The 16,108-nt window shown below is 44.3% G+C and overlaps 1 protein-coding gene across 3 annotated transcripts in view; it reads left to right on the top strand.

Moving 5' to 3' along the window:
- The window catches only part of RUNX1T1 (RUNX1 partner transcriptional co-repressor 1), a 120,461-nt gene extending 104,560 nt beyond the window's left edge, over positions 1-15,901 (top strand). For all 3 annotated transcript variants that reach the window (XM_081117378.1, XM_081117379.1, XM_081117380.1), the window contains exons 9-11: positions 2,726-2,794; positions 5,971-6,161; positions 14,677-15,901. In XM_081117378.1, the coding sequence (XP_080973504.1) occupies positions 2,726-2,794; positions 5,971-6,161; positions 14,677-14,952 (536 nt within the window). In that variant the 3' untranslated portion in view covers positions 14,953-15,901. The remainder of the gene's footprint in view (positions 1-2,725; positions 2,795-5,970; positions 6,162-14,676) is intronic.
- Positions 15,902-16,108: the final 207 nt, after the last annotated feature.

Here is a 16,108-nt window from a genome sequence, read left to right as displayed (position 1 = left end):
TTTTGGATACACACCCAGAGTGGAATCACTGGGTCATAAGGCGGCTCCATTTTTAATGTTTTGAGGATCTTCCATAGTGTTTTCCACGGTGGCCGCACCATCTGCATTCCCACCAGGAGGGCACGAGGGTCCCCTTTCCCCACACCCTCGCCAGCACTTGTCGTTTGTTGATTTGTTGATGGTGGACATTCTGGCAGGTGTGAGGTGACACCTCATTGTGGTTTTAATTTGCATCTTTCTGATAATTAATGACGTTGAGCATCCTTTCATATGTCTATTGACCATCTGGATGTGCTCTTTGGAGAAGTGTCTATTCAGGTCCTTTGCCCATTTCTTAATTGGATGGTTTGTTTTCGTGGTTCTGAGTTGTATGAGTTCTGTGTGAATTTTGGAGATTAACCCCTTATCAGATGTGTCATTGGTGAATATCTTCTTCCATTCTGTAGGTTGTTTTTTCTGTTTTGTTGATGATTTCCTTTGCTGTACAGAAACTTCTTAATTTGACGAAACCCATTTTTTGTTGTGGTGGTTGTTTGTTTGTTTTATTTGCCCAAGGATATATATCAGAAAAAAACATTGCTAAGAGAAATGTCAGAAACTTTATTGCCAGTGCTTTCTTCTAGGAGTTTTATGGTTTCAAGTCCTTTCAGTCTTTAATCCATGTTGAGTTTATTCTTTTATATGGTGTAAGAAGGTGTCTAGTTTCAGTTTCTTACATGTTCAGTTATTGAGTAGACGGTCTTTACCCCATTGTGTGTTTTCCCTCCTTTAAGAATGACTATTAAGCTAGTCTTTGCCTAAAATATTGTCTTTTAAAGTTATCTTAAGTAAATCTCTGTTTCATTGTGTCATGTGGTTGAATGTGAACTTGACTGCACTGCATTTGTTCTAGAAACCATTTTAGTGGTGTAGAAAGTAATTTTGACAAAACGAATTAGCTATATCACATTTCCTTAAAGTCATATATGCCCCAAATGATTTTATCTAGGTTTCTTTGTTTTATGAATGAAAATGACGTAAATAAAAACATTTTGGTTTTTGTAATTTACTTTATAGAAATGAATGTGCACATGAGAATGCATGGATATTTCCAGTCTCTCCAATTATCACATAGTCATAAAATTATAATGTAAACTTTTAAAAATAAACTACTTATATTTGGAGTAATTTTAGATTTAAAGAAGCATTGCAAAGATAGTACAGAGTTTTCATATACCCTTCACCAAACTATAATAAGCCTTTTCTAACTCAAAATAGTTGGGGATATTTTGTCGGCTGGTCAAATGATAAGCTATGTATCCCACAAGATTCAAAACATTCAAATTTATTTAAGGCATTTAATATAAAATGATATATGCTTAGCTACAGTGATTGTGTCTTTTTCCATTTTCAATATTCTGTAGCTTTGCAAAGTATAGAAAACTGGATTGAATTTCTTTTGACCTTCAGCATATCATTAGTTAAAATATTGTTTTAAAAAATCAGTCTGCTACTTGATCTATACATGTAGAGAAAATTTCAATTACTTGAAACTTATCAAGAGTTGAATGATTGTTATAATATTTAAAGTTAAAATGATTTTCTTCCTCAAAATGTCTAATGACACATGCTTGCATTGAAAATCCAGTGTGGAAGACACCAACTGAGTGCGTTAACTGTGGATGACTGTATACCCTTGAAGTTTATTTTCATGCAAATAGAAGGATATATTAAGGCATCATGTCATTTCCATGAGCATGTTCTTTGGAGGTTAGCATTCCTACATCAACTTTATCGTTATATTATCTGTTTTCTCAAGCTTTTAAAATTGGACAAGCATAATGACCACAGTATTTCATTGTAAGTGGAGCTTCATTTTTGGAAAGCATGTACTAATTGTTTTTGGTCAACCGAATATTTGAGTCCATTCTAATGATTCTCTCTTGCTTCCACCCATGTCAAATCCATATGATCTATTTTGTGTGAAAATTTTAAAAGCTAAACTCTCTCTATATATTTGTACTTACTGCCATTTTATTGTTCCTATTTTTTACGTTTTTTATTCTTAAAGAAGATGCTTTAATATCTTATATGATACTGGTTTGGTGGTGGTAACTCCTTTCACTTTTTCTTGTCTGGGAAGCTCTTTATATGTCCCTCGACTCTAAGTGATAGCTTTGCTGGGTAGAGTAATCCTGGTTGTAGGTCTTTGCTTTCCATCACTTTGGATGTTTTTTTGCCACTCCCCTCTGGCCTGCAAAGTTTCTGTTGAGAAATCAGCTGACAAGGAGTAATTAAGTGTGGGAACTGATTAGCTACGCAGTAAGTAAGGCTCACTAGTTATTGAAAGGGGGTAGAGTCAGAGCTATGTGAAAACTGGTATATTTTTAACTGCCAGTTTGACTCTTGAAAGAAAACCTACCAGTGCAATTTATTTTCTTTGAATAAAATATACCCATAGAAATTCCCATAGTGATCCATGCTGGGAACGGCCTTCCCAAACATATTGTATAACGAAATCATTAAAATTGCTTGAGCTTTGCGCATCCAAGGCCTTTAGACCAGGGACCTGTTTTCTCTGAGCCCTGGCGCCCGGACTCGCTACTTCTGTTTGCTTTCTCGACGTGGACGCTTAGCCTTTCACGCGTGGGGGGCGCAGCCAGTAGGATGGGCGTAGCTCTGCGTCCCGGTGCCGCCAGCCTGCTCACGTGCTTTCCTCCTCTCTCCACCGCCGCCCTCGCCGTAGACGCGCACCGGGAATTCCTGCACAGGCCGGCTTCTGGATACGTGCCAGAGGAGATCTGGAAGAAAGCTGGTAAGAACTGTTTAAAAACACGGCGTGAGCGTTCTGGCAGCTGTGTGCAGTTGTTAAACCAGTGATGTGAAGACTGACAAGAGAGGACTTTCCTGCTGACAACAAGCACCACAAAACAATACAAAACACCCCCCAGCAGCACAAAATGTAAAAATCCCGATTAATATTCTTAAGCCAGGCCTGATTAGGACGTGGGGTAGTTTTTATTTTAGCAGCATCTGCTCGTGGTCCTGTAATGGAGAGGCTGGCAATGTTTTCATCACAAACCCTTATTTTTCAGGGACTAGAATGGTTTCATTTCATGCAGATTTTTTTTTTTCATTGTGAAAAAAATCTGTTGTTTTATCATTTAAATTGCATACTTTTAGCCTTTCCCTCTGAATTCTTACATTTTAATAAAAGCTGCATCGAAACTAACTGACTTGTTGAGACTCAGAAATTTTATGGTAACAACCAGTTTTTAAAATCGGTCTTCCAAGCTAATTAATAGTATTAGTATTCGATGATCGCAGCTAATTTTTTTAAGTTAAATGACAAAGCTGCTACACTGCTGTTTTTCTTTTCCACGCATACCATTTGATTTTCATTACGAGATGCTGCTCTGCACGCTAAATGAGATTTAAAGTTGCCGGTGACTCTGGCTTACACCTTTCACCCCGTTTCCCCTCTTGCACTGTATTTGCTTTCATATATTTCTCTCTCTTTTCTTCTCTCCCCTCCCTTTCTTTTTCTGTTAGGCATCACATTTTCCCCCAAAACATTTGAAAGCAAGTTTTGGATGTGATTTTTCTTTCCTTCCCAACATTTTAGTGTGTATTTCCTCACAGAACATTCTCTTGTATAACCATGACACAGTTCTCAAAATGAGGGCAGGACCAGTGCTGCTCCACTAATATTTAATCTACAGGCTTTATTCGAAATTCTTACGTTGCTCAATAATACTATATAATAATATAACAGTGCACATTTTAAAGTATTTGGAATCTTAAATGTGGAAGGTCTCATCGATCAAAGTAGTATTTTTAAAACCAACAGCAAAGGTAACAAAACATACTCTAAAGTTACAAAAGGTCCTTATAAAATTGGAAAAAATCTGACTTAAAGATGCTCTTTGAATTGCAACTGTTTTCATCAGTATACTTTTTTTTTTTTTTGCATCCGATCAGTGAATGTTTGCAATTGGTAATAAATATTCAAGCACCTTGAAAATGTCCTACCAATTCTCTTGGCCGATCTGTATATGCCTGTGGGATTAGAATAGGAATGCATAATTTAAATACAAATTGCCTGATTTGCATATACAATTAGTCAAGCTACAGCTTTGATGGTGAGCAAAAATTATTGTCCTGTATTACCACTGAGATAGAATTTTAATTCGCTTTGAATATTCAAGCTGAATGAGGCCCTGGCTGCGCAGGAGCCGGGCAGCACCTCCCGGTGCCCGAGGCACTTAGGATCCGGTGATGGAGGCGCTTTCTGCCTGTGCCTGAAGAAGGTGCTAGAAGCTCCACAGTACACTGCTCCCATTCAGAGCTTAATTGCGTATCTTAAAGCGACCAATAAAAGCTCAAGGTATTTTAGTTACTATTTACAGTCTGGCCCTTTCCCTTATATTTTAGTTTATGAAACCTATCAGACAGTAATTGCAAATGAGCGAGGTAAGGAGCGTGCTGAGGGAGGGAGCCTGCGCAGGTCGCCACGGCTCGTCGCCAGCAGAGGGCTTCCGGCGGTCCCCAAGTCGGGCTGGAGATGTGCGAAGGAAACCATAGAAGTATTTGCATCTCTTACATTTTTAATCTACAGTAAAACATTTTTATTAGGAATCTATGTTTTTAATTAAACAGAACATTTAATTAAGGTGCTTTTTAAGTGGGTGAAACAATTAAGTGCAAGTACTCGAAACATGTCATAATTAGTTTTAATAGAGTGTTAATTGGTACTAGGTTTGCCAAGTTAATAATTACTGCTTATTAAATTTTCAATTAATCATTGTCATTTTGCTTTGAATAAAGATGAAAATTAGATAAACTAATTCAGGGGGAGGATATTTTCCCTTGTTAATTAGAACAGTTAATTTTTTAAATGGAAATTCCTTGTTTTAGTTGTCAATCTTAGGTTGTACATTAGCCAAATCTTTGCACACTTCCCAGAGCTAAGAATAAAAAAGTGAACTGGACACCTTGCAGGTTTGTAGCCAGGCCCGATTGTTCCGGCCTGCGGTGTGATTCAGTTATATTTGTCCAGCGCAACAGCTAGTTATGTGAAACTGTGCACTTATTTGATTAGGTAGATAGACAACAGGTTAAAATTTGGAAATGAGAAAATGATTTTTAGAAACCTCTGTCATTTAGTCTGTAAAGGCACACATCCACATTACTCAGGAAATGATTTAAGAAAAAGAAAAGCTGAATCATCTGTCTGTTTCATCATCGATTTTCTTTAAAAGGTCTGCATTAACTTAATTGCTATATGAATTACCTTTTTACTATTGTGCTTTATTTTTACCACTAAAATAATTGTTTGCACTTCTATGTGGTTTTCAACCTTTTTCATCTCATGTGCACATAAACTAATTCCTAAAATTCTGCAGCGCACCAAAAAATATATCTGACTTTTTGCCTGACAAAAAAAAAAGTATAATTTTGGTTCATTCACACCAGATGGCTATTGTTGTGTTGACTGTTGTCATTTTTTAAATTTAATTTGGCAATCTGAGGGAAAAGAGGTCAGTACCCCTGACTAAATAGTCAGGTATTGCATGTTTTAAAAATTCTTAGGCACACAGGTTGAAAATCCCTGACCTTCAGCATTGCGGCAGACCACCTTGTTTATGTGTGTGAATTATCTAGACAGGTTTCTTGTGGTTGTGTTTTTCCATTAAGTAGTTCATCTGGTCTCACAATACTTGATAGAAGTACTAGCTGTGATAGAAAAGTTGTAGTAATGATATAGTAGTTTAAAAAATATTCCCAAGAGTGCAAGTTAAGGTTCCCCCCCCTGTTTTCCTAAATGAATTTCAGGAACCTGCTGGGTTTTTTAGGTAGCCAGCAGAACTGCCCGTAAATGGGGTGACAGTCCTGCCTGTTCTGTAGAGTTCTGTTTAACTGCGATCGGTAGCCGGGGCCCTGTGCTAACGGGACGTGTTCTCTTGTCCGATTCGGTGTCCCGGCCTGCAGAGGAGGCGGTCAACGAGGTGAAGCGCCAGGCGATGACCGAGCTGCAGAAGGCCGTGTCCGAGGCCGAGCGGAAGGCCCACGACATGATCACCACCGAGCGGGCCAAGATGGAGCGCACGGTGGCCGAGGCCAAGCGGCAGGCGGCCGAGGACGCGCTGGCTGTCATCAACCAGCAGGAAGACTCCAGCGAGGTGAGGCGTCGCTGGGAGGCTCCGGGGAAGAAGGGAGTTTGCACTAGTTACGGTGCCCGTTTCTGATCCAGGAGATCACAAGTAGAAGCAGATATTGGACTTAGACAAGCGAATCTTTGGGGAGAGATTAGAATAATTCGGGGAGTTCGAATTAAGTGATCGAGAGCTGATCAAATCCCATCTTCATTAAAGACCGAAAGGAACAACTCCAGCAAAGGAAGTTTTTAATATATTTCAGAGGTAACAGATTAAAGTGAAATTCTTATAACTTCCCTAGCACCATTTCCAGACTCAGAATTCAGCTGTGGGTGACACCATATGCCTGTGGTTTCCTTCTAAAGGAAGGGATTTAATAGAGATACTCTGTGTAAACTGTGCTCTCCAAAAAGCACATTACATGCCTGGGATCAAAGTCATTTCCTTCACTGTTGGTCCTAAAATCCAGTGCTAAAACAATGTTTGCGTCAGTTGAACATTTCTAAGAGATTTTCTGCACAGTCTGTTTTTCCACCTTATTTGTGATAACTATTATGATCATTGTATCATATAACATCACCAACAGAGGCAGTGTTACTCTGTATTGTTCCAGTATATTAAAACACACACACCCCAACGGAGGCAGTGTTACTTTGTATTGTTCCAGTATATTAAGACACACACACCCCAACGGAGGCAGTGTTACTTTGTATTGTTCCAGTATATTAAGACACACACACCCCAACGGAGGCAGTGTTACTTTGTATTGTTCCAGTATATTAAGACACACACACACCAACGGAGGCAGTGTTACTTTGTATTGTTCCAGTATATTAAGACACACACACACACACACACACACACACACACACACACACGCATAGCCTAAGTGGCTCAAAGATCTGGGAAGTAACTGAAACACAGTATCTCACAGAGTAGCATCGCAATCCCCAACCCCAGAGTAACTGTGCATAAAGGACTACAATTAAACCACCGAACTAGCAAAACCATGAACTGATAAATCAATGGTCTACCAGAATACATATCTATAATTTGTGAGGGAGAGTAAGAATTTAATTTGTACCAGGCGTCTCTGTAGAAGAAAGACCCTGTGGGAATCACTCTATGCCCAGAATTTCTGTGTAATGTGTAGCAGATGAATATTAAGAGGACAAAAGGAATTGATTTTCAACATGTGAAAGTTTCTCGGGAAGAGAGAGACAAAGGGAGGTTGATCTACACTTTAATTGCTGACTTTTTCATTATTGGATTGAACTAGACATAAATTCAATTTTATTGGCATCTGTAGCTAAGATATTTAAGGACCTTGTTTTGTGCTTTAAAAATATCATTAGCATCTTTTGGAGAGAATTTTCCCAGCTCTCTTCAAGTCAGTAATACTGTGAGGCACAGTTGTTGCCTTTATTCAAACACGATCACTTTCACATGAATGTTTGAGGTCTCTTGTTTATGTTGAGTATGTTGTACGTCACTAAATTCTGAAGAGAAGATGTGTAGAAAGCAATTGAGAATTAAGTCTCTGTATTCATTGTACAATGTGCTCTAATTCCTTCAGTATCTATAAGCTTTTCATCTTTATTCATAAAACCTATACAGAAAAACATGCAATCTTGACCCTAGTGTTCACATTATAAAAATATGGTGTGTCCAACAGTAGACAGTAGATAGGATGAAAAGACCCAGCTATGAGTGATTTTCTATAGCAATTGTTTTTCTTTCTTTTTGGATCTCTTGGGAAACTGATCTTTAACGTGGCGCCACCCTTGTCTGCAGTGACACTTTCTCGAGGGTCCTGAAGCACACTGTGCTGGGAGAAGGGCGTGGGGTTCAGAGGCCAACTTTAACTCCTGGTTCCATGTCCCCCATCTCTGTGACTTGGAGAAAGCCTCTAAGCCTCCGGAAGCTGTGGCCTTTCACAGACGCGGAGTTGAGCGGAACCGCCTTGCACGGCGGCTGGAACTCTGCGACGTGGTCGGCGGCTGCCCCCCCCCCGCACCCTTGGGTGCCTCGTCAGTGCCTGCCTGGCAGTGGGGCAGTGCCTTCGTGCAGGGGAGATGGGAAGGGAAGCTTTGCTGGGCTTTGGAGGCAGGAAAACCGTGTGGCTGGGGCGTGTTTTGGAGGATCGCGCGGCCTGCGGTGTCGGGGGCGAGCAGAGGAGATGAAACGGGGGAGCCGAGCTGTTTCAGGAGACCGGTGAGGAGGAAGGTGGCTGGGTCAGGACGGCTGGTCGTGGTGCTGGGGACGGACCAGCTGCGCGTCCAGGAGATAGAGCGGGCAGGGTCTGATGGCCGGTTAGCTGTCAGGGAGGAAGAGGGGGCCGTGCTTCCTCAGGACACGCAGGGTTTGGCGTAGGCCCGTCAGCGATCCCACTTGAGCAGCCTTCAGAAACCCTGTGGCTTGGCCTGTCCAAGGTGTGTGTGGGGGGAGCTTTCTTCCGTTTCTGTGCATGAACAGCACAAGTTAAAGTGTTTAAAGGAGTTCCGATCAGTTATTTCTCCACCTGGACAGGCCTCTGGGCAGGAAAGGGCACGCACAGCGGGAAGCTTCGCGGTTCATGCCGTCGCTGTGAGAGCTGGGACAGCGCGCTGTGCCCGTGAAGGCCGGGGCAAGGTGACCACACATCTCAGCTTGAGGGAGGCATCCTCAGGTTACTCCTGTTGTCCCCGTGTCATTCTTGAAAGCGCCCCTTTCACTCTCGGGTGCCCTGGCTGCGGTAGTCAGTGATGCGGTCCTGCCGCTTGCGGCCGGTCTGGCGCGAGGTGCTCGTGTCTGCGGGCGGAGCCCAGAGCCCGGAGCCCGGCGGGCGCGGGAGGAGCCGGGAGGAGCCGGGAGAGCCCGAGCCTGAGCTCCGGCCCCAGCTCGGCCTCCGCGCTGCGGGCTTTGGCCGAAGCGTCGCACTGCCGTCAGCCTCGCTTTCCCGTAAGGCGTGACGCTATTCGATTACCTCACCGGTTGCACAGAAATGGTTTCATTTAACACGTTTGGAGAGCGGAGGTGCGAGGCAGCCCTGCGCACGTGTCCCACGGTCCTTGGTCACAAGACGCAGGGCAGCTTCCTGACAACCCCTCCGCTCTCCCTCCCTCATTTGAAGCCGCCTCCTGTTGTAGGTACGTGTGCGCCACTCACCCAGGTCATATATGATCTTTGTTTTTTTAAATGCTCACCCGAGGATATTTTTTTCCATTGACTTTTAGAGAGAGTGGAGGGGGGAGAGAGAGAAACATCGACGTGAGAGACGCGCCCGTTGGTTGCCTCCCGCACGTGCCCCGACCAGGGCCGGGGATCAAACCTCGACATGACCCTTTGATCCGCAGGCCGATGCTCTAACCGCGGAGCAAACCGACACCGGCCAGGGCGCTGGGTGATCTTGATCACCCGAATCTATAAAACCACACACGTGGACAATATAAATGCACCAGTTCTCTCTCCTCCCGGGGACTTGCAGAGGCAACGTGAACTCGGGGGGCCGGAGGACCAGAGGTCCAGGCCCGGCGTGGCTGCCGTGGGTTTCGTCCGAGCTGTTAACGCGGAGGACTTTCTCTCTCTCTCTCTCTCTCTCTCTCTAATTTCCGAGTTTAGTCTTTCTCTCGCTGCCTCCGTTTTCACACATGTTCGGTGGACCTAAGGATGCCCATTCTGCTTAGAAAAGCCAGTGGTTCTGACAGGTACGCCGTCGAGAGTAGGAAAGTTCCAGAAGGACTTGGAAGTAACAGAGGTGGAGAAAACAGCAGGCAGGAAGCGTGGGGTAAGGAAAGAGCACACGGGCGTGTGCGTAGGGGGCCGTGTCGTTTATCATTCAAACGGGGACACTTTTCAGAGGGAAAGGACAGAGCGGGCCTACAGGCCAGGCTGTCCCAGGCGCGTGGGAACCGGGCTCAGCGCGGCTGCTGGGGCCACAGGACGTTTATTTTGCCGGAGGTAAAACAAGACGACCTGTAACGAATGTTTAGCTCTGAGCCAGATGCGGCAGAAAGCGCTCACTCACTTGCCCTCCGCGGGTTCGGGTGAACAGTGCTGTCGTCCGCGTTTTGCATTTGAGCAAAGCTGAGTGTGAGGAGGCCGGGCCGCTCGGGCTCCGGGCGGTCAGTGTGAGCTGACCTCGGCCCGCTGCCGGCCTCTCCTCCCGCCTGCTCGGTAGCCACAAGGCAGAAGTGGGATTTCTTTTCTCCCGATTGTGTGGTGGCGGATCTGTTCCCTCACTGGACTTCCTCCAGGTGTTTCCCACCCAGTTCTCTAAGTTTCCCCGGGTTCGTAGACTGTCATTATTGTCACAGAATGACGCTGGACTTCGGGCCTATCTACACCATATGATATTTTCTGCAGTTTCTCTTTTTACAGTGTTTTACATATCTCACCAAGAATTACTGCCAGCGTTAGCGTAAGTCCAAAGAAAGGGAATTTTTTGAATCTGGCTATCTGAAACTGTTTTGTTTTTTTCATATTTATTTCTGGGTTTCTATTTATGTAGGTTTCCCCCACAATTAACACTGTCCGAAGGGCCTGTTTTAAAGGAGCCTGTGGCAGCTCTTCTTGGAGATCCATAACTTGGCTTAGCTTAGATGATCAAAGTGAACATAGAACAGATAATAAGTAAGTGGACTGTTCCAGTAGTTAGTTGTAATTCAGGAGGATGGTGTTCTGCTTCTTAGAAAAGGAATTTTCAACAATAAGAGCCAGAGAAGATATTCTTTGCCAGTATGGCAGAATGACCATTCTCTCAATATCGAAAATAACAAGACGAAAGAAATAATTTTGCTCTTAGGAATGAAGAGAATTGTTGATATGAAACAAAGTTTTGATAATCTTTGACGTACATCCTTGGCATTCGGAAGCATCAGTCCATCACCCCCATTTCTTTCTGTGGTATCAGTACGTTTAGCAAAGGGGAGCATCGTGTCCAGCCTCCTACTCTCCATATGAGTCACAGCTTCACTTTGGTCAATGACCTGATTCCCACTTTTCAAACAGGGAATAAAATAGTCTTTTTTAAAATATTTTTTTTATTGATTTCAGAGAGAGGAAGGGAGAGAGAAACATCAATGATGAAAGAGAGTCATGGATCCGCTGCCTCCTGCACGTCCCCAACTGGGAATCGAGCCGAAAACCTGGGCATGTGCCCTGACCTGGAATCGAACCCTGACCTCCTGGTTCATAGGTCGATGCACAACCACTGAGCCACGCCTTCCGGGGGGAATAAAATATTCTTTATGCTGAAAAGGGAATATGTTATCACAAATAAGGGAAGGCTACAAAGCGCCGTTAGATTTGGGAATGAGGTTTGCTATGAAATGGTGTTCTTGAGCCTTCTGCACTATTGTGGTAATTCAGTCGCCAGCATCATTCCTTTGGGGCCCGAAAGGGAAGCTCAGTTATTTAAAAAAATAATAAAATAGGTAACAAACAAATAAATAGAGCAAGTATCAGGAAATGCCAGCCTGAACACAAAAGGCACAAGTGGAAAAATGTAGAATTAGATTAAATCATCGGCCACTTTTGTCCCTGCCCTTCAAGGCTATACCGTGGGCAACTATACACAATTTTTAGTTTCCTCCTTTGTGAACAGCAGAAAGTTTAGACTTAAAATTATTTAGATGACAGGACTCACAAGATTCTGCACATTTCACTGTTCCCAGAAGCGGGACGGCTGAGGGGCTGAGGGCCGCTGGTCAGGCATCAGTGCTGCAGGTCTGGATTTGGGGAGATGCCGAAGAGCCACCCGAGAGAAACACGTTGATGGAAATCGCTTTGTCTGCTTTTTAACGAGCCTTTTAAAAGGAAAGTGCGCTGTGGAGTTTTTTGTTAGTTGAATACTTACGCTGAATTTCCCTACACATTCATGGCAATGCAGTATCAAGAGGAGTAAAAATATGTAGTTTTAGAGGTTTTCTCCCACCAGGTCCTTTGAATTCCTCTTTGTTGTGTGTTCCTGCAGCTGAAGGTTGTTTTTGTCCCAGCCGTGGGTGGTAAACGAATTTGATCCGACAACTTGGGACCAGGACTAGAGGTAAAATTAGCAAGAGCCCTCGAGTCCTGGGTCAGAGTCCGGCCATACATAGGCACAGAGACTCAATTCCCAGCAGCTTTCCGATCCAAAACATCTGTTTCTATATTTGGCAGAATTCCACTTTTTTATTTGTAAAATTGTTCCCATCTTTGAAAACACTTTAAAAATAAAAGAAGTCCCCCTTCTGTCTCCTCTTTCCACCCCCCAACACATGCATCTATAATTACCTGGTGCAGTCCCTGCGTTTAATCAGCTTAAATGGAAACGTTTGCCTACATCTGACTTCAATCTGACGGCTGCACTGAGTGCTGGGCAGTGACCACTGTGGCGTCTGCCAAAGCCGCCTGTGCCAGAAAAAATACCCGCACACCAGGGTCTATTTTAAAGAAGCCACTTGACTTAGATATTTAATTTCCTTAAAATATCGTTTTGGAGCTGAGTCTCTGTTCTCTCGTTGAGACTTTCTGATGTAATTCAGTAATTTCACATAGTTGCTGAGTTTGTCCCAGGATCCACCTGGAACTGTTCTGAACTTGGCTAAACGCAAGGAAGTGAACTGCGCCGTGAGCGCCGTGTGGTGCCTCACTCCTCCTGCGGGCGGGCCAGGCCCACGCTCGTTCACGCCCTTACGGAGTCGTTTGTACCCGAAATGCGAGGGAATTGACTTTGAGAAAGAAGGGCTTCAAGTTTTGGCAAATGAAACCTCTCATCAGAAGTCCACATCTTTTAAATTATGTCCCTGGTTAAAAAAAAAAAATTGTACCAGCAGTGATTATTAATTTTAATTTTATTCTTATTTATGATGTTAACATACATTTCCTCAGCAAGGTTCATTTAAAACACCTCCCACTGGCCAGCATTTGAGATCTCAAGGTTTTCCTGGGTTTTATTGCCCCCTTTCCTTGGGCCATAATTTCTGAGTAGTAAAGAAATAAGAACATCGAGCTGAACTCTTTCTAGACGTCTTGAATTAGGGTTCTTGCGTGTATAGGCTTCCAGCACACGAAACTCTAGGAGCCTCTTTATTTCTTAGCAAAGTTAGGATGACTGCTAAAAATGTCTCTGCATGTTCAAAGTAAAACATGCAGGGAACACGGTGGCGCGATTTTTAATATCCACATATATCAGGACTTTAAAAATGCATTTTAGCCCGGCCGGCGTGGCTCAGCGGTTGAGCGTCGACCTAGGATCCAGGCGATCGGGGTTCGATTCCCGGTCAGGGCACATGCCCGGGTTGTGGGCTCGATCAATGACTCTCTCATCATTGATGTTTCTCTCTCTCTCTCCCTCTCCTTTCCTCTCTCTGAAGTCAATAAAGATATATTTTAAAAAAATAAATAAAAATGTATTTTAATTGTGACACAACCATCACGCACATACCATCGGCTAGTTAGAGTTACCAGTCAGAAGTTCATTTGGCAAGAAAATAATTAAAACCTGGGAAGATAAAGAAAAAAAGATTAAGGGCTGGAAGCTAAGATCACTTGATAGAGCATTTTACAGTGGGCTTGGTCTTGCCAGAGGAGCTACTGTACAGACATTCAAAGTTGGCTCCCTGAGGCTTCGCCTCCTCCTAGGGTCCCTGAGGGACTGTCACCTTTTGTCTCCGCTCTGTACCTCCTTCCTTCCCTACGATCCGTCCTAGACAGGTGCTCTTCCGCCTCTGGTACGTTGTGCTCTGATTCGTGGTGTGTTTATTTCAAAGTCTAAACCTCAGAGGCAGCCTCATTCGGGCTTTTCCCACCTCTCGAAAGCCCTTCACGTTGGCATCGGGCTTGCCGAGGTCTGAGTTTTTCGTTTCCTCCGCTTTTCTGACCACTCGTTATTTATGCAGTTTCAGTATTTCCAGTTTTTCGAAGTCAAATTAGGCATCATCAGATTCATTCACTTCATAATTACTTACGGAGCACCTGCTCCATCCCAGGCACTGTTCTGGGTGCTGAGAGTATATCGGAGAACAGACGAGCCAGGGACCCTGCCCTGCAGGGCGCTGAAGTCAGGGGGACTGTGAGTTTGCGTATCAGGTGCACTGAATAGCTGACTGACTGGAGCGGGGAAAACTAAATGCACGGGGAGGCTAAAGGGTCTCGCCCAACCTCTCTCTGTGATGGAGCAGGGACACTTCATTGAGTCTAATACAGGGCCCTGCCCGTCTGTAGTTTCCGCCCTGTCGGGAGGAAGGTGCTTCTGCCCAGAGCGACGTGTCTGTGTGTGGTCATGGTGGTGCTGGTGTTCGAGGGGGTGGGGGGAATGGAGATGCAGCGAACCCAAGGAAGGGATGTTACAGTTGGGACAGAAAGCTCCAGCCCTTTGTTTGATGTAATAGTTCTCGGCAGAGCAGCGTGGCCGCCCGCGGGCCAAACCCCGCTGAGCGTGTCTGCAACGCGCCTGGGGCTCTCGGTCCCACCACGCGGTTCCTGAAAACACGGGGACAGAGCCGCCCAGGGCGTTTGCTCCGCCTTGGCCTGGCCTTGTATTAACCTGGGCTTTGCTCTGTTCTGCCTCCCCCTGTAGAGTTGCTGGAACTGTGGCCGAAAAGCGAGCGAAACGTGCAGCGGCTGTAACACAGCCCGGTACTGTGGCTCCTTTTGCCAACACAAAGACTGGGAAAAGCACCACCACATCTGCGGACAGACCCTGCAGGCGCAGCAGCAGGGCGACACGCCCGCCGTCAGCTCCTCCGTCACGCCCAGCAGCGGGGCCGGGAGCCCGATGGACACGCCACCAGCAGCCACCCCGAGGTCCACCACCCCGGGGACCCCTTCCACCATAGAGACAACCCCTCGCTAGATGTGAACTCAGAACTGTCGAAGGAAAGACGACACAACCGACGGGAACCAACTCTTCATCCTCAGATGCTCCAAGTCCTTTCTGTTCGTTCGTTCGTTTGTAGGTGAACTTTCCTATTTCAGTTCTTCAGCGAGAACCCGACCGGATCTTGAGGCGGTGGGAAGACAGAGGGCCAGTCACGGGTCGTAATGACTTCTTGTGGATGACAAAGATACCTTTTCCTTAGGGAACTGAAAAGAGAGCAAAGAATAGATATAACGCGAAACGATAGATGTGACCTCCTCCCTGTTATTTCCAGTAGCTGGGATTTTAAACTAGATGACCTCATTAACCGATGCTTTACCAAGCAGCAAACCAAGAGATTGCTCATTGCTGTTGAAAGCAAAATGCTAATATTAAGACACAACGTTCCTGATATACAGTAATGGAAAAAAAATAAATAAATAAAAGAGGAAAACCCTTGAGGGCATGAGCATTGGCTACAGTGGTAGACGTTTTAACGAGAAGATGAATGGCGTCCATGGGTTGCTAGCTGAACTTTGAAGACCCGCTACAAACACGCATATGGGCAGCATATTGGAAGGAGAAACAGATGTTCGGGTTTTTTTTTTCCTCCCTGTTTCTGAAAAGAAATAATATCCAGGTCAACAGAATGAAAAATGAAAGATGATTTGCAGTGGGATGTATGAACACAGCAGCAAGAAAGAAAAAAAAAAATAAAATGCCATAATACAAAAGGCTCCTTTATACACACACGCACACACACACACACACACACACACACACAGTTAAGAGACTCAACCTGCAGTTAATTAGCATTCTGGCAGCTCTGACATCAGCCAGCTGCCCTAAATAACCCTTCAACGTTTGTTCACTTTTGCAAGATTCCACAGAATAAGACATTGGGTCTATTCCAGCTCATTCATTTTTATATCAAAAACTACTTTTTAAAAAAAAAAAAAAAATGGTGGCTCCAGCTCCAGCCCCTTCCCAAATTTTCAACCCCACCCTGTTTAGATTTTTTAATTAAAAAAAACTAGTAGTTCTCTTCGTGTTCAAACACTTCTGTCCTGTGAGGTTTCCAATGGTGTTTTTCTTGTAAATGTGTTGGACAAATGTGAAGATGCATCGTAGTTTAACCATACGCCCACATTTA

This window comes from Miniopterus schreibersii, assembly GCF_964146895.1.
Source record: "Miniopterus schreibersii genome assembly, chromosome: 17".
NCBI classification, from domain to species: domain Eukaryota; kingdom Metazoa; phylum Chordata; class Mammalia; order Chiroptera; family Miniopteridae; genus Miniopterus; species Miniopterus schreibersii.
Note: the sequence above shows the minus strand (reverse complement) of the source record. Positions and strands in the feature narration are given on the sequence as shown.